The sequence below is a fragment of the Octopus bimaculoides genome, chromosome 9, assembly GCF_001194135.2.
Source record: "Octopus bimaculoides isolate UCB-OBI-ISO-001 chromosome 9, ASM119413v2, whole genome shotgun sequence".
Taxonomy (NCBI): Eukaryota; Metazoa; Mollusca; class Cephalopoda; order Octopoda; family Octopodidae; genus Octopus; species Octopus bimaculoides.
Window position 1 is genome coordinate 15,186,372 of NC_068989.1, and position 25,406 is coordinate 15,211,777.

General features: G+C 38.0%; 3 protein-coding genes and 1 pseudogene across 3 annotated transcripts in view; 2 read left to right on the forward strand and 2 right to left on the reverse strand.

The window, feature by feature from the left end:
- LOC106874613 (cell cycle checkpoint control protein RAD9A) overlaps positions 1 to 12,752 on the reverse strand; it is a 19,160-nt gene extending 6,408 nt beyond the window's left edge. The window contains exons 1-7 of the mRNA XM_014922401.2: positions 12,644 to 12,752; positions 12,325 to 12,395; positions 8,285 to 8,440; positions 7,150 to 7,264; positions 5,467 to 5,566; positions 2,540 to 2,643; positions 370 to 476 (exon numbers count right to left, since the gene is read on the reverse strand). Of these exons, the coding sequence (XP_014777887.2) occupies positions 370 to 476; positions 2,540 to 2,643; positions 5,467 to 5,566; positions 7,150 to 7,264; positions 8,285 to 8,440; positions 12,325 to 12,395; positions 12,644 to 12,683 (693 nt within the window). The 5' untranslated portion in view covers positions 12,684 to 12,752. The remainder of the gene's footprint in view (positions 1 to 369; positions 477 to 2,539; positions 2,644 to 5,466; positions 5,567 to 7,149; positions 7,265 to 8,284; positions 8,441 to 12,324; positions 12,396 to 12,643) is intronic.
- On the forward strand, positions 2,805 to 2,924 carry LOC128248791 (5S ribosomal RNA; annotated as a pseudogene).
- Positions 12,753 to 12,808: 56 nt separating the features above from the next.
- Positions 12,809 to 22,311, forward strand: LOC106874621 (vacuolar protein sorting-associated protein 29). Its single transcript, XM_014922413.2, has 4 exons — positions 12,809 to 12,954; positions 16,987 to 17,178; positions 18,439 to 18,674; positions 21,445 to 22,311. Exons 1-4 carry the CDS (start codon positions 12,952 to 12,954, stop codon positions 21,560 to 21,562), a joined length of 549 nt encoding a protein of 182 aa, XP_014777899.1. The 5' UTR covers positions 12,809 to 12,951; the 3' UTR covers positions 21,563 to 22,311.
- Positions 22,312 to 24,108: 1,797 nt separating this feature from the next.
- LOC106874617 (proteasome subunit beta type-4) overlaps positions 24,109 to 25,406 on the reverse strand; it is a 14,250-nt gene continuing 12,952 nt past the window's right edge. The window contains exon 7 of the mRNA XM_014922406.2: positions 24,109 to 24,209. Within this exon, the coding sequence (XP_014777892.1) occupies positions 24,197 to 24,209 (13 nt within the window). The 3' untranslated portion in view covers positions 24,109 to 24,196. The remainder of the gene's footprint in view (positions 24,210 to 25,406) is intronic.

Here is a 25,406-nt window from a genome sequence, read left to right on the forward strand (position 1 = left end):
TATATATATGTATGTATGTATGTATGTATGTATATTTGTGTGTCTGTGTTTGTATCCCCGCCATCTCTTGACAACTGATGTTGGTGTGTCTCTGAAACTTAACGGTTCGGCAAAAAAGATCGATAGAATAAGCACTAGGCTTACAAAGAGTAAGTCTTGGGGTTGATTTCTTTTACTAAAGGCGGTGCTCCAGCATGGCCACAGTCAAATGACTGAAACGAGTAAAAGAATAAAAGAATATATATGTATCCTCTACTATATATTTTCTTGTATGAACTAATCTGAGTGACTCTTTCTTTAGCTTAAACATACAAATTAGCATGCTAAATGTTGAAGATGTATACAATAACATTTCAGTAAGATGCTTACGCGAAGTTCCTTAAGACAGAATGTAATATTCGTATTGTTAGCAATCTTGCATTCATCAAACTCATCTGGAAGAAGGTTTAACTCTGTCCGCATATGCTTTTTGGGATCTGAGGAAAGAAGCAACCTTGGAAGTAAATTTGCAGCAAGAATTTGAGAAAATAATAAAGCAGAATTTTTAAGATGATGATATTTTATTGATCTGAAAAGGAGGAAAGGTGAAGTTGATTTCAGTGGGATTTGAACTCATAGTGTAGAGAATCAGAATGAATAACACAAAGCATTCTATCTGACACTCTAACGATTCTGTTAATTCACTGCCTTTTTCATCATCATCATTTAATGTTCGTTGTCCATGCTAGCATGGGTTGGATGGTTTGACCAGGACTGATAAGCTGAAGGGCTGCACCAGACTCAAGTCTGATTTGGCACGGTTTCTATAGCTGGATGCCTTTCCTAATGCCAACCACTCTGAGAGCGTAATGGGTGCTTTTACATACCACCAGTATCTGCTATGATTATGATTTTACTTGGCTTGATGGGTCTTCTTCTCAAGCACAACATACTACCAAAGGTCTCAGCCATTTGTCATTGCTTCTGTGAGGACCAATGCTCGGAAGATGCTTTTTATGTGCCTGTTATGTGATACCAGCATCAGCCATGACAACAATTTCACTTGGCTTGATGGGCCTTCACAAGCCTGGCATATAGCCAAAGGTCTTGGTCAATAGTCATTGCCTCTGTGAGGCCCAATGTTTGAAGATCACGTTTCACCAGCTCTTCCTATGTCTTCTGGGTGTACCTCTACCATAGGTTCCCTCTACAGTTAGAGATCGGCACTTCTTTACACAGCTGTCCTCATCCATATGCATCACATGACCATACCAGTGCGGTTATCTCTCTTGCACACCACATGTGATTTTTCTTATGCCCAACTTTTCTCTCAAGATGCTTACACTCTGTCGTACATGCACACTGACATTGCGCATCTAGCGAAGCATACTAACTTCATTTCTTACAAGCCTATGCATGCCCTCAGTGGTCACAGCCCATGTCTCACTGACATGAAAATAAATGATACTCTCTCAAAACCACTGTCTTCCTCACATACGGTCATGTTCTTTCAGGTGCCAGTGACACATAAATACACCCATGCTGGTGGCACATAAAAAGTACACAGCACTCTGTGTGGCATTAGGAAGGGCATCCAGCCATAGAAAACGTGCTACAACAGACGATTGGAGTCTGGACAGCTCTCAATAAAACCGTCCAACCCATATCAACATGGAAAGTGGACATTAAATGACGATGATGATGATATATATATATATATACAATAATAATAAAAAATGGTCTTGGGGTTAGTTCCATTGAGTGGAATCTTGGGTAAGTGTCATCTACTACAACCCTGGACTGACCAAAGACTTGTAAGTGGATTTGGTAGATGGAAACTGTGTATGGAAGCCAATTATATACATATCATCATCATTGCTTGGCCAATTATATATATATAAGTATATATATACATATATATATCATCATTGGATGGTTTGACATGGAACTGGTTAGCAGAGAGCTGTCCAGACTCCAATTGTCTGTTGTGGCATGGTTTCTATGGCTGGTTGCCCTTCTTAATGCCAACCACTTAACAGAGTGTGCCACATGTTTTATACACACACATATAAGTATATATATAAGTTATATATATGTATATATATAAATATATATGTATATTTTTTTGTGCGTGTGTGTGTGTGTGTGTATTCATGTGTATTCTTGTCTAGACATCTTACATTGGTTGTAAATGAATGTCACTATCATACAGGCGAGGTCTTCATGAAAAACATGTCTAGCCATGGAAAAATATCTTGCTTGGAAACAGATGAATTTTGGCTTCAGGAAGGACAACTGGCCTATAGAAAATCTGCCTCAACAAATTGCATCTGACCCATACAAGCATAGAAAAGTGGATGTTAAATGATGAAGAACTGAAAAGCATATGAAGGCCTCTTGCATCATCAACAAACCTGCAGGTCTTAAAGGAACTTGAATTGTGTAGTATTAACAAAATTAAGAAACTGCTATTTGAAACTAAGATAAATTAGTTCTTCATGGGAATCACAACCACACGAAGAAAAAATTTTGTATCTTTGCATTGCTATTCCTATCTTACCTGGTTCATCCACATGATTCTTGAAAGAAATTTTTTCCTTTGATACTTCCAGAGTTACTTCTTCTTGGTTGTTCTGGAAATTTAGTACAGCATCACATAAAAGCCTGAACAAGGAAACAATATCAGCCTTTTTAATAGAAATCAAATACATAACAGCAGAAGGTATCGGCTGTTTTAATAGATATCTGATTACGGAACAGCAATAAAAACAGTTAAAAATAAACCAAACTAATTATGTTGCTCAGGTGTGGCTGTGTGGCAAACAGTTTACGGCCATATCACGTTGAGAGCACCGGTTCTCGTCTGATCACTGAAGTTAAGCAACGTTGAGCCTAGTGAGTACTTAGGATGGGTGACTGCTTGGGAAACCTAGGTGCTGTAAGTGTAAAAAAAAACCCAAAACCTAAGGCGATGAGCTGGTAGAAACGTTAGCATGCCGGGCGAAATGCTTAACAGTATTTCGTCTGCCGCTACGTTCTGGGTTCGAATTCCGCCGAGGTCGACTTTGCCTTTCATCCTTTCGGGGTCGATTAAATAAGTACTAGTTACGCACTGGGGTCGATATAATCGACTTAACCTGTTTGTCTGTCCTTGTTTGTCCCCTCTGTGTGTAGCCCCTTGTGGGCAGTAAAGAAATAAGAAGCTTGCTTCCCATCCACTGCATGGCACCTTATTTCTTTATTGCCCACAAGGGGCTAAACATAGATGGGACAAACAAGGACAGACAAAGGGATTAAGTCGATTACATCGACCCCAGTGTGTAACTGGTACTTGATTTATTGATCCCGAAAGGATGAAAGGCAAAGTCGACCCCGGTGAAATTTGAACTCAGAACGTAAAGACAGACGAAATACCGCTAAGCATTTCGCCCGGCGTGCTAACGATTCTGCTAGCTCGCCGCCTTTTAAAACTGCATGGCACCTTGTGAATGGATTTGGTAGACAGAAACTGAAAGAAGCCTGCTGTATATGTATGTATGGCTGCAACACTTGAGCTGAAACTAGTAAAGTAAGGTGTATGAGTATGTCTTTGTGTGTGCATTTGTCTCCCACCACTGCTGAGGTTGAGTCACTGGACCAAAAATTCTTCAAAGCAGTTCACCAGCATGGCTGCAGTCTAATGAATGAAACCAGTAAGAGATAAAGGTCTAGTTTAGCCCCGATAAAGCAGATCTATAATCAAATGCATTCCAGATGTGATCATCTCATCTTTTATTCATAGTGTACCTAGGATTATATTACCCATGTGTATCTTGTTTCACCGTGGAGGCGCAATGGCCCAGTGGTTAGGGCAGCGGACTCGTGGTCATAGGATCGTGGTTTCGATTCCCAGACCGGGCGTTGTGAGTGTTTATTGAGCGAAAACATCTAAAGCTCCACGAGGCTCCGGCAGGGGATGGTGGCGAACCCTGCTGTACTCTTCCACCACAACTTTCTCACACTCTTTCTTCCTGTTTCTGTTGTACCTGTATTTCAAAAGGGCCAGCCTTGTCACACTGTGTCACGCTGAATATCCCCGAGAACTACGTTAAGAGTACACGTGCCTGTGGAGTGCTCAGCCACTTGCACGTTAATTTCACGAGCAGGCTGTTCCGTTGATCGGATCAACTGGAACCCTCGACGTCGTAAGTGACTGAGTGCCAACAACAAAACTTGTTTCACCTTTTTTAAAATGGTAAGGTGAAACTGGAGAGACATTTAGGTAGGCTGGCTCTGAGAAGGGTCCCAGGGAGTAGCATCCCTGCCTTCCTGAGCTAGTTTTTCACATTTCTTAAAAATCGTGGTAGAGGCCTTGGTCTTGGGACCATTCATGTCTAGAAACTGAGGTTGGGGATAAGCAAGGGCATGCTCCCCGTAGAAAATCCAGCTCCAAAATAGCCACATGATAGCAAAGGAGAATGGGCACCAGCCAGCCCAAAGGTTGGGGTGGGTTATACCTGCCTACCTCGGTTGCTATGGTATTGAGGTAGATCTGGCCACCCCCGTTAACGGTGACAAAACCTGGGTTTAAAACACTGGATGATGGTGATGATGATGATTTGGCTGTTATTTTTAGCAGGTTGAAAACTTGAGCAGAGGCTCCCTTGTTGGCTTGCTAAAGTACTGGTATTCTAGAATTATAAACACACTCTATTACTACTTTCAGACAATGGACTCTGGCCATGCTGGGGCACCACCTTGAAGAGTTTTGTTAATCAAATTGATTCCTGTGCTTTTTAAAGCTTGGTACATATTCTATCAGTATCTTTTGCTGAACCACTAGGTTAAGGGGATGTAAAACAAACAAGCAAGAAAGATTTGCATACACATACATGGGCATAAGAGTGGCTGTGTGGTAAGAAGCTTGCTCCCAATCACATGGTGTATGTGTGTGTGAGTGAATGTGTGTATGTGGGTTTGTGTCTCCTTGCCTTGACATCATGTGATTTTTATAAACAAGTGCCACCATCTTGTAAGTGGTATCCTTCATTTTGAATCTTTCATAGAAACATGTTTGGTCATGAAGAAATATTACCTTACATGGAGACATGTAATGGTTGATCACAGGAAAGGCAACTAACCATAGAAAATCTACCTCAACAAATTCTGTCTGACCTATGCAAGCATGGAAAAGTGGACATTAAATGACGATGTTGAAATTGTACAGCAAATAATTGCTGGGGTGCTTGGCATTAGGAAGGGCATCCAGCCATAAAAGCCATGCCAAAACAGACACTGAAGCTTGGTGCAGTCTTCTGCTTGGCCAGATGCTGTCAAACTGTCCAACCCATGCCAGCATGGAAAGCAGATGTTATGATGATTGTATGATTTTTATTTGTACTTGATTGATGGAAAAGGGAGATATTTTACCGACTGAACATCATATGACAAACAAAGAAACCGTATTTGAAAAGAGAATATTCTTGGACTAACATATCATTTACTCACCTTGATGAAGCTATCAAGAGATTCTCACAGTCGTCTACATCAAATACTGCCTGTAACATTTCACATTCGATAAATGCTAGATTGTGTGTTTTGATAATTCCTACAAGAAACAAAATTCAATACATTTTTTTAAACAAACTTTGGAAGCAGCAAATGTATTTGTTATTTTACAAACAAGAAAGTAAAATTCAAACAAAGTATACCTGTGAAAACAGCAGAAAGATTGGGTATTTTATTCTTATAAGACAAGAAAAAAAGTTGCCAGCAGGTGGCTATGAGAGTTGAACCTATACACCTCAGATGTGGGCTGAGTACTCTACAATTAATCCTTTTGATACCAACTAGGTTGAAACTGCATTTAGCTCTGTAGCACAAATGTCTTGTTTTCAAAAGTTCTGAATTAAAATCTTCCACCAAACCTTAGTCACAATTTATGTTCCTTACACTGGTTTAATGATAACTAAGTTATTTTACTAAATTCTTTGACTGTGGCATGCTGGGAGTTTTAGTTGAACATATCAACCCCAGGACTCAATTTTTTTAAGCCTAATATTTATTCTATTAATCTCTTTTGGTGAAGGCGCATGGCTCAGTGGTTAGAGCGTTGAGCTTACGATCGTGAAGTTGTGAGTTCGAATTCCGGACTGGGCTGTGTGTTGTGTTCTTGAACAAGACACTTTATTTCACATTGCTCCAGTTCACTTAGCTGTAGAAATGAGTTGTGATGTCACAGGTGCCAAGTTGTATCAGGCTTTGCTGTTCCCTTGGATAACACTGGTGGCATGGAGAGGGGAGGCTGGTATGCATGGGCGACTGCTGGTCTTCCATAAACAATCTTGCCCAGACTTGTGCCTCGGAGGATAACTTTCTAGGTGCAATCCCATGGTCAGTCATAACCGAAGGAGGGTCTAAGCAGGTCTCTTTTGCCAAACCATTAAGTTATGGGGACATAAACCCACCAACTATTAAGCAGTGGTGGGGGACAAACATTCACAAAGACATACACACATAGATATGTACACACAGCAAAAGAGACTGATAGAATAAGTGCTGGGCTTAAGAAAAAAGTCTTGGGGTCAATATGTTCAACTAAAACCCATCAAGGTGGTGTTCCAGCATGGCGGTAGTCAGATGACTGAAACAAGTAAAAGATAAAAGAAAGAAAATATGAAATAGAGAGACTTATATGAATAAACACAGCACATATATACATATGTGTGTGTGTGTTTATATCTCCTTTTCTTGGCATTGCATGATAGCTGTACATGAGTGTCACTGTCATACAAGCAGTGTCGTCTATTTTCCAATATTTTGTGAAATACTTTTCAGAATATAAAACTGGAAAAATGCTGCTCAGCATTTTGTTCGACATGCTGCCAGCTCAGTACCTATGAAATAAAGAATAAGAATAACCTTTATACTGTAGGCACAAGGCCTGAAATTTTGTGGGGAGGGGACAAGTTGATTACATTGACCCCAGTGTTTCACCGATACTTAATTTATCGACCCCTGAAAGGATGAAAGGCAAAGTCTACCTCAGTGGAATTTGAACTCAGAATGTAGCGACATGTGAAATACCGCTAAGTATTTTGTCCAGCATGCTAATGATTCTGCCAGCTTACTGCCTTAGAAATAAAGAATAATAATAATAACAATAACTATATATAATTAATATTGACATACCATGTTTGCAGTGCAATTTGAACATCAATCTGTCATCTTTAACATTAAGCATAATCTTACACTTCTGTACAGTTTTCTCTATAGTTGCAACGGATTTGAAAATGTTCAGACAAGACTGAAAAAGAAAAAAAAGAAAAAACAAAAACAAAAACACCAATAGAATAAACAAGAATTTTAAACATGTAATACACTCTCTGAGTGGTTGGCGTTAGGAAGGGCATCCAGCTGTAGAAACTCTGCCAAATTTAGATTGGAGCCTGGTGTTGCCATCCGGTTTCACCAGTCCTCAGTCAAGTCGTCCAACCCATGCTAGCATGGAAAGCGGACGTTAAACGATGATGATGATGATGATGATGATGAATAACAGAGGAAAATGAGTTTGAAAATAATTTTCAAAAGGTACAGGTTTGTTTTATAATATTCAGATTCAGTCTCATAGCATTGTACTATAGGAAAGTGGGTTATACATCATTAGATGTACACCTGACTTTCCTATATTAAATTAAGAATTAAACGGAACGCTGAACTCCAGACTATCAACTCAACAATATTTATTCATGGTGGAAAATATACATCTTTAATCTTGTTTGTTGAGACGTCTTCGGTGTGTGAGAACATGGTTGTTGGGACGTTGGTATATTGATGTGAGCTGTCTAGCGTGAGTTCGAAAGATGGAGAGACAGCTAGACATGTCCTTGCTCAATCGCTGGCCAGCAAGAAAGAGAGCGATCAAAGTGGGAAAGCTTGGATGTTTAATTCCACGCATGCGCACAGCGTTACTACAGTACCTTGGGCAAGTGTCTTCTACTATAGCCCTGGGCTGACCAAAGCCTTGCAAAAGGATTTGGTAGATGGAAATTGAAGGAAGACTATTATATATGTGTGTGTGTGTGTGTGTGTGTGTGTTTATGTCCCACCATCGCTTGACAGCCGGAGTTGGTTTGTTTACATCTCTGTAACTTAGTGGTTTTGCAAAAGACACTGATAGAATAGGTACTAGGCTTAATTACTGAAGTTGATTTGTTCGACTAAATCCTTTCAAAGTGGTGGTGCTCCAGCATGGCCACAGTGCAATGGCTGTAACAATGAAAATAAAAATAAAAGAAAATGAACAAAACAAAGTTAATTTTCTCACCTTTATTGATATTTTACAGCGAAGTGGTTCGTCTTTGGCACTGTTTAAGTTATCACCGTTGCTATGATAGTCACACAAATACTGGATAAAGAATTTGGGATGAAACTGAAAACTAGCAAAGGCTGATCGAGAAGAATTGACTGTCTTTAAATACAACTGAAATGAAGACAATAAAAATATAAATTTTAATAAGAAAGGAATTTAAATTCGGTTCTTGTATTATTTATATTTAAAAAAATTTATCATCCTGAAAAATATGTTGATATTAAAATGAGAAACACTAAATTCTAAAACTCTCAGTGAATTCAGATGCATAAAAGCACAGACCACCTGAAGATTATTAGAAAATAGATTGGCTGAAAACAACCTAAAAGGATGTGGTAATTGATGTTTATGTATTTAAGTATTATGTCATCATCGTTTAACGTCTGCTTTCCATGCTAGCATGGGTTGGACGATTTGACTGAGGACTGGCAAGCCAGAAGGCTGTACCAGGCTCCAATCTGATCTGGCAAGGTTTCTACAGCTGGATACCCTTCCTAATGCCAACCACTCCGAAAGTGTAGTGGGTGCTTTTTACGTGCCAGCAGCACGAGGGCCAGTCGGGTGGTACTGGCATTGACCATGCTTGAATGGTGCTTTTTACATGGTCAGGTTGATTCACAATTATATAAGTTTATATAATACATATAAGTTTATATTATACATTAATGTTCAGTAATTGTTGCTAAGCTTCAGATTAGTCTCTGTTCAAAAGCACTCCAACCATGATCATCCCATCTTATTAAAGGATTGAACATCTAGGACAATAGGCAGTGCACTGGCAGAATTGTTAGCATGCTGGGCGAAATGCTTAGCAGTATTTCATCTGTTTTTATGTTTTGAGTTCAAATTCCACCAAAGTCGACTTTGCTTTTCATCCTTTTGGAGTCAATAGAATAAATACCAGTTGGGCACTGGGGCTGACGTAACTACTCCTGGGTATGAGTATAAAAACTGTATCCCTCTGCGAAGCCATGTTGAACCAGTGTGGTTCAAGCCAATATGATCTCAAGCTCAAGTTCATGGCCTCTGCATCTGAATGGCTGGTGGAAGGAAAATGGTGAGACTGTCATTCTGCAATAGACTGGACATGGGCAATCTAATTTAATCCACACCTAGGACTATATTAATCAATGTTCTTCTTGGTTTTAAGATGGTAGTGTGTGTGATTTAAAGGAGATTTGTCTGCTATTTCTAGCAACTCAACAGACCAAGTACAGACTTCTTATGACCATTGGTTGTTACTGTTTAATTCCAGGTTAACCATGACATCCAGCTGATTTATGATCAGAGGCATTCCAATTATGACCACTCTGACTTTTGAGGGGTAACAAGAACAACATTATCTAATGTGTTGCTTCTTTATATAAGACAATAGGTTCAAGTGACCACTTCAAGTTGGTATTTGCTCTGCAAATGGTTGAGAAATAATACAGAAAATTTAATCAACATTTTCTTTTTAATGTTATATGACATTATAAATAAGCTACTTAAGTAGCAAATAAATATTGTATAGGATGAGAGTTTTTATTTCTAAATCAATTGGCATATAATTAAAAATGGATGTCTCACAACTCATGGACTCCACTGATAATTACATTTTTATTTGGTACACATAGAGTGAATGAGCCAGATTATTAAACAGTCACTGGCCTTCTAGGAATTCTAACCATATACAATCCTAGAAAGATATCACTCTGCACTGCACCTTAACCTTCCGCACACATGCAACCATGAGTAGAAGCCAGTGAGAAAGCCTCTAAAACATTACTCGATTTGTTATAAATTGCATCAAAATCTCATTCTACTGTCTCTTATAAATAAGACACATTGGAAAATAAAGTTATCATCTTCATGTGGTTGAGCTAGCTTGGATTTTCTCAACATGATCACGCCATTCATCACAATCATGTGTAGAGTTTAGGAGGGCAGCAAAGTAACATCCCATGTCCATAGGGAGCTGATAAAGGTTTCTGCAGGACAACTGATACGTGCTTATCCATGTAGGGTGTCCAAACAAGTATATCACTAATGAGGTTTTGCTTAGCTCTCCTGTGAGTAGCATGCATTTCTTTCTCTCATGGCATCAGTGATTGCAGATGACTGCAATACAGTCTTTGGTTGGTTGGATGCTTTTTCAGGAGATACTCAGAGTAGCCCACGTAAGGACCATCAAAGCCTTGACTAATGCCTTGTATGTTTGGTGAATGTTGAAGCAATGGGTTCATATAATAGCACTGATTCCACAGTGAGATAGAAGAAGATTTGTCAGATCTCCAGGTACAATGACTTTCAGATGATATGAAGAACTTACATGAAATGTCTCTTATTATTTTGTGCATTCCTTATATAAAACTGTTTTGTCTGGAGAGAGTCATTTTCTTATTGTGCCTTAAAATTTAACACACTCACCAGTAAAATTTCCACTTATTTCTTATTTTTATTTTCCTAAAATTTTCGTTGCGTCTTGCAACCTTTCCAATAGTCTTTTACCGGTGAGTGTGTTAAATTTTAAGGCACAATAAGAAAATGACTCTCCCCAGACACAACAGAATATGCTTCAACACACAAAATCACATAAAAAAATCTTGCAAACCAAATCCAAAAACGAATTATATAAAACTGTTCCATATCAACGTTAATTTCAGTATCTTGTACCAAATCTCACACTTTAATATAATTTCTTATCTAAGCTGAAGATTTTTAATAGCTTAATCAGGTGGTGGTGGTGGTGGGAAACAGCGCACATGACCTTTTCCATTGCTTCTGAGACTGGTTAGCAAGTAAGTGGAAGCTAATTTTCAGACCAAGGACCTGGTCCTAATGCCTGCAGCTAAAAATACCAAGAAGTGATGTTAAATCATGCCTCAGATTAAGTCTACATTTATAGGTGTATAAGGGAGCTAACAGAATTGTTAGCACGCCGGACATCCGTACGTTTTGAGTTCAAATTCCGCCGAGGTCGATAAAATAAGTACCAGTTGAGCATTGGGTATGAATGTAAAAACTATAATCCTCTGCCAAGCCATTGTGGCTGAGTAGGCTCATCCAATCAGTGTGATCTCAAACTCAAACTCACGGCCTCCACATCAGACTGCGGTTAGTGGAGAGAACATGCAGAGGCCTTCGTTCTGCAGTGGATTGAACACAGGCAATCCAATACAATCCAAGACCCATGTAATATAGGTCGTTTTTTCTCAAAGAGTCTTAACGACATGAGTGAACAAATTTTCTAGTAGTTACGTTTAATGCTGGTTTTCGAAAGTTGGTCAAAATTCTACAGGAATGAAAATAAACGGTTGATGTGTGTGTAAACCTACGTAGTACACATGTCAAATTTACTTATTTCTCAGTAGATTGAAAAAAAAAAACGATGAAAACCTTAATCGACTATCGACTTTTATTGGGGTTTCATCATCATTCGACCACTTTCAGTGAAACAAGTAGCTAATCCATTTACACACATACATACAAATAAGCCTAGGCAGTCGTATTATTGAGAATTTGGTAATTTTTCAGATTAACACCAGCACGATTTTCACTAGGGTGTTAGGGTTAGGGTTACGACTAGGGACGGAATTCCCTAACCCAAACCCTAACTGTAACCCTAAAACCCTAGTGAAGATCGTGCGGGTGTTAATCTGAAAAATTACCGAGAATTTATGTATTATATCTTGTTAGTCTCAGGCCAGCTCTGATTAAGCATACATATGATATAAGGCATTCCAGAGTGCTTATTCCGTTCTGTTGTATGTTTAATACTACGTTGTCATATACCTCTACAACCATCATTTTGATTGTAAACGATCGAGTGATTTAAAGGGGTTTTACGCAGCTACTTCTAGCATGTCAATCAAATGATTAAAATGTCAGAGTTACTTCCCTTGTTGTGTTTCGACGAGAAACTTTTAATAGAAACGTTAAAGAAAAAACTTCTATATATAAAGACGATTTTTATAAGATAACAATGTTATTTTATGATATAGCTCGATACTAACCCCATCATCCAGTTGTTCAATGTATAATTCTTCTCCAATCTTTGCCAAAGAATGAATGGCACGCGCAAAAACTGAAAATTTAAGATGACTACAATTAATATTTTTATTTTTTTTAAAATCACATTAATGCGGTGGTGATTTTATTAAAATACTTTATTTTGTTACTTTTCATAGTTTATACATAAACAATGTTTTAATCAGAATTATAATTCTAAACGAAACTTAAAAAACACTCCTTAACATTTTAAATAACAGCATTGGTTACTAATATATATTATATCTATTTAATAGATTTATATCCGAGTATTTATATCGTTACCTTTTATATTATTACCAGGAATGGTACAAGACATGTTCATGTTGGTTTCATTCAACTGTACATGAAATTCCGCGCTTCCTTTCGTTTCACGTCAAAATTTCCTTCGACGTTATAAACATTTCCAATTGGTTAGATTCCAGAATGCCAGCCAATCATAATCGTTGTATCTAAGCAACTTGTTGGTAAGTCAGGTGTTGGTTTCTATCCGTCAGGTGCTGGTGGACTTTTTAAAGGAAACCTAATACGTTTGTTTATTTATCCATCAATTCCGATTCCATTTAGCTCCGTTGGTTTAATTTATTTCTAAGATGGTAAGTAGTTTTTGTCTTCTTTATTTAAACGATGTTTTGTCATAAATATTGATTAAATGGAATGTAGTCTTGGGTTGTTTAGATTGTTTGGTGGGCGTGTGTACTTAGACCTCTACTTTGTATCATTTTTATCCCGTAGTTTGACCCCCTCTTGTATATTCGGTATATTCCGTTGTAAATACGCAAAGCTAAATATTACAAAGCCCTTAATTCTTGCTCATCTGATTAAATAATTTTGTTAAGTCTTTTCCGGCAGTATTGCTTGGTTTGAGTCATGTAGTTACGATTCAGAAGACGATAAACAAATGCCAAGAAAACGAACAGAATAAAATGAGCTACTTGGTTCCAAAGGGTTCTGGTATTAAATAGAGCAATAGAATATACTTAAAATCATCTCGATATGATCAAGATATCCTATTTTTTATTATAAAGTTAGTCTTCCTCTTATTGTCATGTTTCTTTTTATACACTAATTCAGTCTGTGCGAGTTTATGCTGTTAAGCCAGGAAATGTGATCAACAATTAGTTTTTAGGGTATATTCTAGGGAAAACTTACAGATATTAATTTGTTTCTAAAAATTTCTTAATTCAGAATTTTGTCGGGCATTTTAAAGACAAATTGCACTTTGTACTTACATTCTTAAACCGAAAAACATGAAAATATATAACAAAACTCCGAAAGATTTTCATTTAAGCACATACAAACTAATTTCCAAATATTTAGCAAAAACATGTCCAACTATAAAATATTAGTTGTGTAAGTTATTGCTTTATCACTTTCCTATTTAGCAAAAGTCAAACAATAATTGATAAGTGCAATCTAAATTGAATAAAGTATTAAAGTTATCCTCCTCAATCTTTACTATTTGACCTGCCCTATTTATCGTTCTAATGTCTAATATTGGTGAAAAGTTCACAAATATTATAATTTCTGTTTCGACTGTAAGGAGATATCATAATCCCTAACAAGTTCCTATTAAAAATCTGCAGTGCTAATTATTCAAATTTGAGATCGTTAAGTTTGATATAATGTCTTAGCATAATATTTGGTAACATTCTCTTAATGATTTTAATGAAATCATGTTGTCTCACAACACCGGAGGTGTATGATGGCAGGCTGGACTCGTTGGGCATTTCATACTTAGAATACACAAGAAATTATCGTAAATATTGTTATCTTTCATGATCATTGAAAGATGTAGACACATCATCATCATTATCATTTTAACAACCATATTTCCATGTTGATATGGGTTGGATAGGTGTGCAACATAGAATCCTCTTAATCCTGTACCATTTTGCTTGCAGGTCATAACGTTTTCAGATCTAACCAAATACACTTCTCCCATGGTCTTACTCTACTGCACATAGTATTTTCTCAATCATTAATTGTCTGCACCAATGCATTATATGTCCTACACTTACTGTCTGATACCATTTAATATCCAGCTGCCCTCAACTCGTTTGTGCTGTGCTTTTTATGCAAATTAACATTGCACAATCAATTTATCATACTCATCTAATTTCTCTGTATGTACTCTATAGATTTTCCACAGAAATTGCTTATGATTCGTTACCAACCAGCATCATACATTTTACAAATGCTTCATATAGTTTTTCCTTAAATGCCTTCTATCCTTTCTCTTCCTACATCTACACTACACCCACCTTCAGCGCTTAGATATCACTTAGATAACAGAAACTGCTACAACAATCTTCTACTTGAATGATGCTCCTCCTGCTAATCATTGAGGAAGAGACTCTATGTAGTTACTTGTTCTACTAGAAATAACAGCCAAATCTTACTAAAACCATGTCTTACTTTCTAAAATAAGGAAAAAAGAAAGAGAATAATGTAATCTTAGACATACATAAAATAACAGGATGATCATGACTTGAATGCTTTCAGTTATAAGTCTACTTGATCAGGGTTGACTTGTGGCTAAACATCTAAAATAGCACATCTGAAATATTTATTCTTCCTCTGTACTGCTGCACCTTTTGTGTACTTGTTACATGTGCCTAAACACACAGTATTAAGTTCTTATGTGGAGGCGCAATGGCCCAGTGGTTAGGGTAGCGGACTCGCAGTCATAGGATCACGGTTTCGATTCCCAGACCGGGTGTTGTGTGTGTTTGTTGAGCGAAAACACCTAAAGCTCCACGAGGCTCCGGCAGGGGATGGTGGCGAACCCTGCTGTACGGAGTGCCAACAACAACAGCCAGAGGGACCATGGCCTAGTGATTAGGGTGTTGCACTCACAATTGCATTATTGTGGTTTCAATTCCTGGGCCAGGTTATGTATTGTGTTCTTGAGCAAATCATTTCATTTCATGTTGCTCTGCAATCTCTTTTGACATCTGATGCGTAGCAAACTGTGCACCTGTTTAAGCAATATTGATTTGGTGAATGGAGTGACCTAAAGTATAGCACAAACATTTGATCACTATAAATAAATCACCTGTGGGGTTGTTCAGCAAGGTTTTGCGGAACCCTCATCTGTGGTCTATGACAAGAAAGCTCACGGTCAGAAGAGAAAGAGCAGCCAGCACCCATGACCATCTTTGGGTTCTTTGAAACTAACAGAAAAAAGGGAAGTAGCTATACTTTGGTCAGAGATCTGGACTGAAGGCTTGCAACAAAGTGGACTCTGTTAAAGGCACCCAAAAATCAGGGGTTGGTATTAAACTGGCTGATGGAGACAAAGTCCTAAACTAAAAGGAATGTTTGTTTTCTGGAGAATATTGTGGTGGTGTTGTGGCAAAGGCTTTAAAAACAGTGTAAGCTAATTATAGATCAGATTCACTACATTTTGATTTGTGGTTGAGAATCATTTTATTTGATTTGTATCGCCAATAAATCTTGTACCTTGGGTAAGTGTTTTCTATTATAGTCCCAACCTGACCAATTCCTTGTGAGGGAATTTGAAAGATGGAAACTATAGAAAGCCTATTGCATGTGTGTGTGTGTGTGTGTGTGTAAGTTAATATTTTACACTTGTCATTGGTTGAATAAAATAGTGGTGATATTGACATTAGTTCAGTTACTGTGCTTTAGTGGAGGTGTGTGGCTTTGTGGTTAGGGTGTTGCACTCCTGACCGTAAGATTGTGGTTTCAATTCCTGGACTGATGGACACATTGTGTTCTTGAGCAAAACACTTCATTTCATTCCACTCAGCTGGCAAAAATGAGTAACCCTGTGATGGACCAGTGCCCTGTCCAGGTGGGGAATATATGCTCCATGAAAACCAGTAAACCGTCCCTTGTGAGCTGGTGTGACTCGAGAAGGAGTACTTTTTTTTAATCACTGTACTTTTGAAGACTTCTGGAATTTAAAAAAAAAAATTATTTGAAATAGGTGCAGGAGTGGCTGTGTGGTTGGTAGCTTGCTTACCAACCACATGGTTCTGGGTTCAGTCCCCCTGAGTGGCACGTTGGGCAAGTGTCTTGTATTATAACCTCAGGCCGACCAAAGCCTTGTGAGTAGATTTGGTAGACGGAAACTGAAAGAAGCCCATCGTATATATGTATATATATATGTGTGTGTGTATATGTTTGTGTGTCTGTGTTTGTCCCCCCAACATTGCCTGACAACCGATGCTGGTGTGTTTACGTCCCCGTAACTTAGCGGTTTGGCAAAAGATACTGATAGAATAAGTACTAGGCTTACAAAGAATAAGTCCTGGGGTCGATTTGCTTGACTAAAAGCAGTGCTTGAGCATGGCCACAGTCAAATGACTGAAACAAGTAAAAGAATGGGTAAGTGTTGGCAACAGGAAGAGTATCTTTTCATAAAATACTGCCTCAAATAATGCTCTGTCCAAATCCATGCTATCAGGGAAAAATGGATGTTGAATGAATGAAGACAGTATGAGAGATGCAACATTCTATTTTCCCTCCCCTAAACATATTTTTCATACCCAGGTAAAAATTAGTAATGTTTCTCTTTATCTTAATATGTATTCACCATATGTTGAAATACTCTTCTGTATATGTAATTACATTTGCTTGTTTGTCTTTTTCTTTTGCAGTTGGTGCTAGTTCTTGGTGATTTGCACATTCCACATCGCTGCAATAGCATGCCTAATAGATTTAAGAAACTCTTGGTACCTGGCAAGATTCAGCATATTTTATGTACAGGTAATCTATGTACAAAAGAATCATTTGATTACCTGAAGACATTAGCTAGTGATGTTCATGTCGTGCGTGGAGACTTTGATGAAGTAAGTAACACATTAAACTAAATCTGAAGTACTGAGATAAACTCTTGTGTAATTGACGCTTATAATATTAACTGGCATATGAGATGTATTCTTGCATAAGATACACTCTCTCTCCCTTTCTCTCTTTTACTTGTTTCAGTCATTTGACTGCGGCAATGCTGGAGCACCGCCTTTAGTCGAGCAAATCGACCCCAGGACTTATTCTTTGGAAGCCTAGTACTTATTCTGTCGGTCTCTTTTGCCGAAGAACCGCTAAGTTACGGGGCCGTAAACACACCACCATCGGTTCTCAAGAGATGCTGGGGGGACAAACTCAGACACACAAACATATATACACACATTCATATATATATATACATATATACGACAGGCTTCTTTCAGTTTCTTTCTACCAAATCCACTCACAAGGCTTTGGTTGGCCTGAGGCTATAGTAGAAGACACTTGCCCAAGGTGCCAACAAATATATTTTGTGGAAAATATAAGGACACAGATTGTGTCGTATAGCCAGCTGGAGATGTCTCTTGGGCCTAAATTACAGCCACATTCGTCCTAAACCAGGACTGCCATGTTATGTTGGCAAACAATCTTTACTACAAAGTACTGTTGCTGAATATCTCTCGTTGTGAGATTTAAAAATAGTAATTTTCTAATGGGAAATTATGATGACGAAAATCATGTGAGGACAAAGTTTTAACCTGTTGAGTATTTTGGAGTTGTATTATTTGCATTACTTACATTTTTGGATAGATCAGAATTATAAAAGCGAGGTACAGGCATGGCTGTGTGGTTAAAAAGTTCAAATTGCAATCATGTGGTTTAAGGAAGTCCCATCCATGTGGCATCTTGGGCAAGTGTCTTTTACTATAGTCCTGGGCTGTTCAATGCCTTATGAGTGAATATGGTAGATGGAAACTATGTGAAAGCCTGTTAGGTATTATATATGCATACATATACATGCACATGCACACACACACACACACACACTTTCAGACAGTCTTTATATTTGCATGTGTATGTGTTTTTATGTTTGTTTTCCCACTGCTGGTGGTTGATCAGTTTGTTGTTTGTCTCCCTAAAAAAAAATTAGTTCTGAGGTCGATTTGACTGTTTAAACATCATTGAAGCTGGTGCCCCAGCATGGCCACAGTTCAAATGACTGAAACAAATAGTAAAGAGTTATTTACCACAGATTCTCTTCCCTTTATTTCTTTTGTTATTTTTATTGTAACTTAACCAATGTTTTTATTTTTCTCTTGCAGACTCTTAATTACCCTGAGCAAAAAGTGGTGACTGTTGGCCAGTTTCGGATTGGTTTGTGTCATGGACATCAAGTAGTACCATGGGGGGAAACAGAAAGCTTAGCTATGGTACAACGGCAATTAGATGTAGACATTCTCATTTCAGGCCACACCCATATATTTGATGCTTTTGAACATGAAAACAAATTCTACATTAATCCAGGATCGGCCACTGGAGCTTATAATGCCTTGGAAAAGTATAGTTTCTTTTATTTGTATTTTTGAAGCTTCTGTGTAATTTGTCAAATCTAGTTATTTGTTTATCTCAAGAGGGTCATTATTCCAATAACAAACACACACCTTCCCTTCTAAATTTCAGAATTTGTGCCTATACTAGGAAGAATTATTAGTCAATTTGTTAACTTTTAGACAATTAACTAATAAATTGTTTGTCGATTAGTTAATTGGTTAAATGTTAAATTTACTAATAATAATAATAATAATAATAATTTTGTCTTGGTATAAAAGATAGGCTACAGCAAATATTCTGCTCAATACCACAGATTTGCTTGTCAGTTGTTTGAACTTAACCAGTTGAGCATGTCCCTTGGTGGCTGACGATATGTGCATCTCTGATCATGAGCAGAAGTAGTGGGGGAGCATCATAGCCATGTGTTGAGAGGAATTCTTTCGGGTTTGAATAATTCACCTTTGGAAACATGGGTGTTTTACTCAACATCCTTAAACGAACCTTATTCAGGGACCTTTTGAGCGGGATAGGCTACTCGACCTGAAGAAAATTCTAACTGGGCCTCACCTGCGAGGTCATGCGCTGTTTATCTTGATATGAGATCACTTTGTCGTGCATATATGGTTGTGATGCATGTGCCTAGTGTACCCTTATCAGATGGGTAGTCATGATGGGTATAATAGGTTTTGTATATTTTACCCCAGTGCCACTTTGAGGGCATGCAATGCTCTCTCACTCAATAATAATAATAATAATCATAATAAAAGTGAAATAGAAACTGTGCATGTGTTTATTATTGGCATAATGACCCTCCCAAGATACACCAGAATTTGTTTTGACTTATGAACTCACATTGAGAATCTTACAAACCTAATTCAAAACCAAAAGTGTTTATTTTATAATTACATGATAGGTACAGGCATGGCTCTATAATTTATTTTGCTTCTCAACTAAGCTGTTTTGGGTTCATTCCCATTGTGTAACACCTTATCCCTAGATCAACCAAAGCCTTGTGAGTGGATTGTTCAATGTATTTTTTCCATGCTAGCATGGGTTGGACGATTTGACTGAGGACTGGCGAACCGGATGGCTGCACCAGGCTCCAATCTGATCTGGCAGAGTTTCTACAGCTGGATGCTCTTCCTAACGCCAACCACTCCGAGAGTGTAGTGGGTGATTTTACGTGCCACCGGCACGAGGGCCAGTCACGCTGTACTGGCAACGGCCACGCTCAAAATGGTGTTTTTTACGTGCCACCTGCATGGGAGCCAGTCCAGCGGCACTGGCAACGACCTTGCTTGGATGATTTTCTAAGATGCCACTGGCACAAGTGCCAGTAAGGCGACACTGGTAACGATCATGCTCAAATGGTGTGCCACTAGCATGGAAGCCAGACAGCTGCTCTGGCAATGATCACGCTCGGACAGTGCTGTTAGTGCTCCACTGGCACAAGTACCAGTCATCGAATATGGTTCAATTACGATTTCGCTTGCCCCAACAGGTCTTTACAAGCAAGATTTAGTGTCCAATGAAGGAGAGGTTGGCATGGGTGCCAGTCGTCAAATTTGGTTCGATTTCGATTTCAAATTCAAATTCCCTTGCCTCAACAGGTCTTTGCAAGTAGAGTTTAGTGTCCAATAAAGTAAAGATACGAATAAGTGAGCTGGCTGCACTTCTGGCAGAGGCCACAGATTATGCTCTCACTTGGCTTGCCGGGTCTTCTCATGTACTGCATATTTCCAAAGGTTCCGGTCACTAGTCAATGCCTTATACAAATTCACATAAAGAATCTTGCAAACCAAATACAAAAACGAAATTTGGTTTATGTTGTGAGCACTAATGTTGAATTTCTGGCAATTTCTTTTCCGAGAATTAACAAGTGACTTTGTAGTTATATCATTGGCACTGAATCATAATAGTGTTAACTTCTCTCCGGTTGATTTTGCAAAGACCTTTTCTTTTTAGAAGTGTGTATATGAGTGTGAATACTATGAGCTGATGGTGGAGGTTATTCCCTGGCAAAACTTGATTAAAGAAGATATGAAAGGTAGTGAACCCCAATCTGAGGAAGTTGAGCCTCCCAGAAGTGATGATGCAGGGTTAACCAAAATGGCAGAATGTTATATTACAGACCTGTTCAACCCATATTTGTATGGAGAATGGACATTTGAATAATGATGATAATGTGGTCTTATAGTCATCAGATAAAATTGTGACAATGCTTATATCATCATCATTTAATATCTGCTTTTCCATGCTTGCATGGGTTGAATGGACTTTGTTGAGGCAGATTTTCTACAGCCGGATGCTCTTCCTGTCACCAACTCTCATCTGTTTCCAAGATATTTTCCCTCAGCTAGACATGCCTTTCACGGAAGACTGGAAACAAACAACTTCACTTGTATGATGATGATGATGATGATGCTCATTTGTAACCGTCACATGCTGTCAAGGTACACACAATCCAGATACACATCACAGGCTTCTTTCAGTTTCTGTCTACCAAATCCACTTACAAGGCCGAGGCTGTAGTAGAAGACTCTTGCTCGAGATACCATGCTGTGGGAGTGACCCCCAAGACCACATTGTTGGGAAACAAACTTCTCAACCACACAGCCATGCTTATATACACCTAGGTTATTTAGTTATTTGCCTGTATCTAATTCACAAGCATTTATATGAAACATGTCATATCTAATCATATCCATTATAAATATTTTATATTCTGAACTTAACAATTCTATCATCATTATATTTTTTTTCTCCTTTCTTTGCAGCAATGTCATTCCTTCATTTGTGATTTTGGACATCCAGCAGTCAACTGTAGTTGCCTATGTCTATAAGCTGATAAACGACGATGTTAAAGTGGAGAGGATAGAATATAAGAAATCATAGAAAATATTGTTATTTATAGATAAAGATATGAAGAGAATATAGACTTATGGTGGAGTTTTGTATATTTTAAAAGCCTGACTACAACGGTGGATGTAATTCTACTAAAGACTTCTGAAGAACACCAGAACTGATTAAGAATATAAGCCAAGCAAACAGCTCATCTTCTCAACTGTGACAGATTTACAGTTATGGCGAAGGTTTGTTAATGTGGTATAACGATAGCATCATCTGGTAAAAATATCCCCAATTATTTGTAAGGAAATCTACTTCTTAAATTCCTACTCATTCTGGCTACATATACATCTCTAATGATTTAACAGTAACAATATACACACGTGTGTATGTATATATATATATATATATATATATATATATATATATATACACACACACACACACACACATACATTCATACATGATCTTTATCCAATTTATATATGTATCTAACTGAAATATGCGATCATATTAATATACATATGTATATATATATATATTGAAACACATGAACATATTAAAAATTGTAATCTACCACAGTTGTTTTTATAACTGCTAATACTTGTCAGCTTTTTTAGTATTTAAAATAATCTACAAAAACAAGAACAATGTTAAAAATTTGCTCTACCATTGACATTACTGGTTCATTGTTAACATGATCACCACCCTTACTTTAACCGACCAAATGGTCGTTTTTTTTCTGACTGAATGAAGATGGTTACCTATAAACAAATAAACCTCTATAAAGTACCGTTTCAGTCTGTACATGTTAATTATTTATCCTAATTTGTGCTTTGTTTCAGGCATTTGATTGCGGCCATGCTGGGGCACCGCCCTGAAGAGTTTTAGTCAAACAAATCAATCCCAGGACCTGCTTTTTTTAAGTCTGGTATTTATTCTGTCAGTCTCCTTTGCCGAACCATTAAGTTACAAGGGCCGTAAACACACCAACACTGGTTGTCAAGTGGTGGTGGGGGGGACAAACTTAGGCACAAAACATATATACATATGTGATGGGCTTCTTTCAGTTTCCATCTACTAAATCCACTCACAAAGCTTTGGTTAGCTCGAGGCTATAGTAGAAGATGCCCAAGGTACCATGCAGTGAGACTGAACCCAGGACCATGTGGTTGGGAAGTAAACTTGTCACACAGCTACTTATGAAACATATAGCAAGTACTCTTTTACTTGTTTCAGTCATACGACAGGCTTCTTTCAGTTTCCGTCTACCAAATCCACTCACAAGGCTTTGGTCGCCCCGAGACTATAGTAGAAGACACTTGCCCAAGGTGCCACGCAGTGGAAATGAACCTGGAACCATGTGGTTGGTAAGCAAGCTACTTACCACACAGCCACTCCTGCAGTATGACAGGTATGTTTCAAAACTAGTGTGAGTGCAAGGTATTAAATATCTCAATACCAAACTGTAGCATCATTGTTTTAATGTTCATGTTTTCCATGCTTGCATGGGTTGGGCAGAGTCTCTATGGATGGATGCTCATCCTATCACCAATCCTTACCTGTTTCCAAACAAGGTAACATTTCTCCATGGTCAGATAGGTTTTCGCAGAATATTGGAAATGAATGGCATTCATTTACAACATCATTCAATTCTTTCATCCCTCACCACCATTTATTGCCCTATAAACACTCTGCAGCACCACATTTTTCTTGTGTACCTAGATTTTTTTGTCGCCAGAGATAAAAAGAGTCGCTACTCTTAGACACACATAAGTCTGTGTTCAGTTTATTTCTCCATAGGGAATTAAGATGGCATTACTTTCAGTATTGACCAGTTCCATACATGCACGCACATGTTTTCACATACCACACTAAATTGAAGGAAATAATCTTATTGACTCTTTAGTGACATCAGATCTTATGAATGATGAAAATGATCTGTTGTCTCTAAAGTGTCAAAAATTTGATAAAATTGTCCATAGAAGGGGGTGTGAAGGATTTGTTTTTAATAACTCATTCTTGAATTGCCCCCTTTCTCTTATTGGTGTACTAAACATTGTGTACAAAAGGTATAACCCTATGTTTGCCTCACCAAAATATTACCATGCCCCACGTTGGGAATTACGGACCTAGATTATGTTGAAAGGAATTTTCCTTTTAACTAGACAGTCAGAAGATTAGTAACCCCACAACATATTGGTTGGAATGTTTGCAACAAAGTGGATTCTGCCAAAGGCAGAGTGTTGGTGTTAAGCAATATTAAATTAAGTATCAAATAATATTTCCAATACACCAAGAACTCCATTATAGATACTGAAGGGCAAAGATTTTGGAAAGACATGGAGAAATGGCCCATATGTTTTCTGGTATCTAGCTCGGTGACTTAATTTCTTAACATCACTAAGTCTAAATAGCGTTAGCAGTATAATTTATTTTACATCATCAAGAATTAACAAAATCTCTTCCATTTTCTATGCTTTATGCTAAAGGAAAAAAAAAAGTATTGTGCCAAGTTGTAAAAGATGAGCCTAGATACAGTGGGCAAAACTAATTTCAAGTAAAATTCCTAATTAACAATAACAACAACAATAAAAGCTTAACATTGATTTTTATTGAAGAAATATTAAAATGAGTGAATAAAAGAAAAAGTACATGACTGGAATGATATATCCTGGATGTTTATTCATAACCACTGCAAATAAAAATTAAAATACAAAATGAAGAAAATAAATACAGAAAATTCTTTTAATAATCAGCAAGGAAAAAATTACATCTTCAATCTACGGCGCCTCCAAGACCCAATAGAGACTGATCTGAGATCTTCTCTTCGCAGACAATGCTGCTATCGTCGCCCAAACAGAGCGAGCTCTGCAGCGAATCATGTCCTGCTTTGTGGACGCCTCGCGGCTCTTTGGCCTGGAGGTCAGCCTCAAGAAGACGGAGTTACTTCACCAGCCTGCACCCCAGGAGGTATACCGCTCACCCCACTTTTTACTAAAAGTAAGTGAAATACTAAAGAGTAAAACACCACAGGACTAATGCCTACCATTTAGTTTTAATTCTTGGTTGAGGTCACTTCACATATAATCGATGGTCTTAAGACAGGCATAAGGTTCATAACATCCTATCTTCTATAAATCAGGATCCCATGTACTTTCACACTAACGATTGTTTGCTATTCTGAACAATTTGCACTGGTATCAATGACTAACAAAACTTTTCCAAACAATTGTGACCATTCACCTCCACCTGCCAAAAAAGCAGCTACCTAATCAGATAATTTGATGACTACGAAATTAACAGAACACACCTCAAATTTTTCTACTCTGCAACACAAACCATGATAGTTCAAGACAGCTAACTGGTGAGAACTTTACTAGTTTTAACAAACTTTGTCAGCAAATGTGCTTCATTTCTGACACACTTACTCTCTTTACTTGTTTAAGTTATTTGACTGTGGCCATGCTGGAGCACCGTCTTTTAGTCAAGCTAATCGACCCCAGGACCTATTCTTTGTAAGCCTAGTACTTATTCTATCGGTCTCTTTGGCAGAACCGCTAAGTCATGGGGACGTAAACACACCAGCATCGGTTGTCAAGCGAAGTTGGAGGGACAAACACAGACACACAAACATACATATATATATCCGACGGGCTTCTTTCAGTTTCCGTCTACCAAATCCACTCACAAGGCTTTGGTCGGCCCGACACTATAGTAGAAGACACTTGCCCAAGGTGCCACGCAGTGGGACTGAACCCGGAACCATGTGGTTGGTAAGCACACTACTTACCACACAGCCACTCCTACGCCTAAATATACTAAACAAGTGATCTAGATTAGGCGTGAGCTACCTTTTTTCTGGAGGAAAAAAAAAAAAAAAAAAAAAAAA

What these genes read in the sequence shown, in the direction of transcription:
- LOC106874621 (XM_014922413.2), top strand. An exon ending in TGCGTGGAGACTTTGATGAA is followed by an intron (nt 17,179 to 18,438) that starts GTAAGTAACACA and finishes TTTCTCTTGCAG; the next exon opens with ACTCTTAATTACCCTGAGCA. An exon ending in GCTTATAATGCCTTGGAAAA is followed by an intron (nt 18,675 to 21,444) that starts GTATAGTTTCTT and finishes CTTTCTTTGCAG; the next exon opens with CAATGTCATTCCTTCATTTG.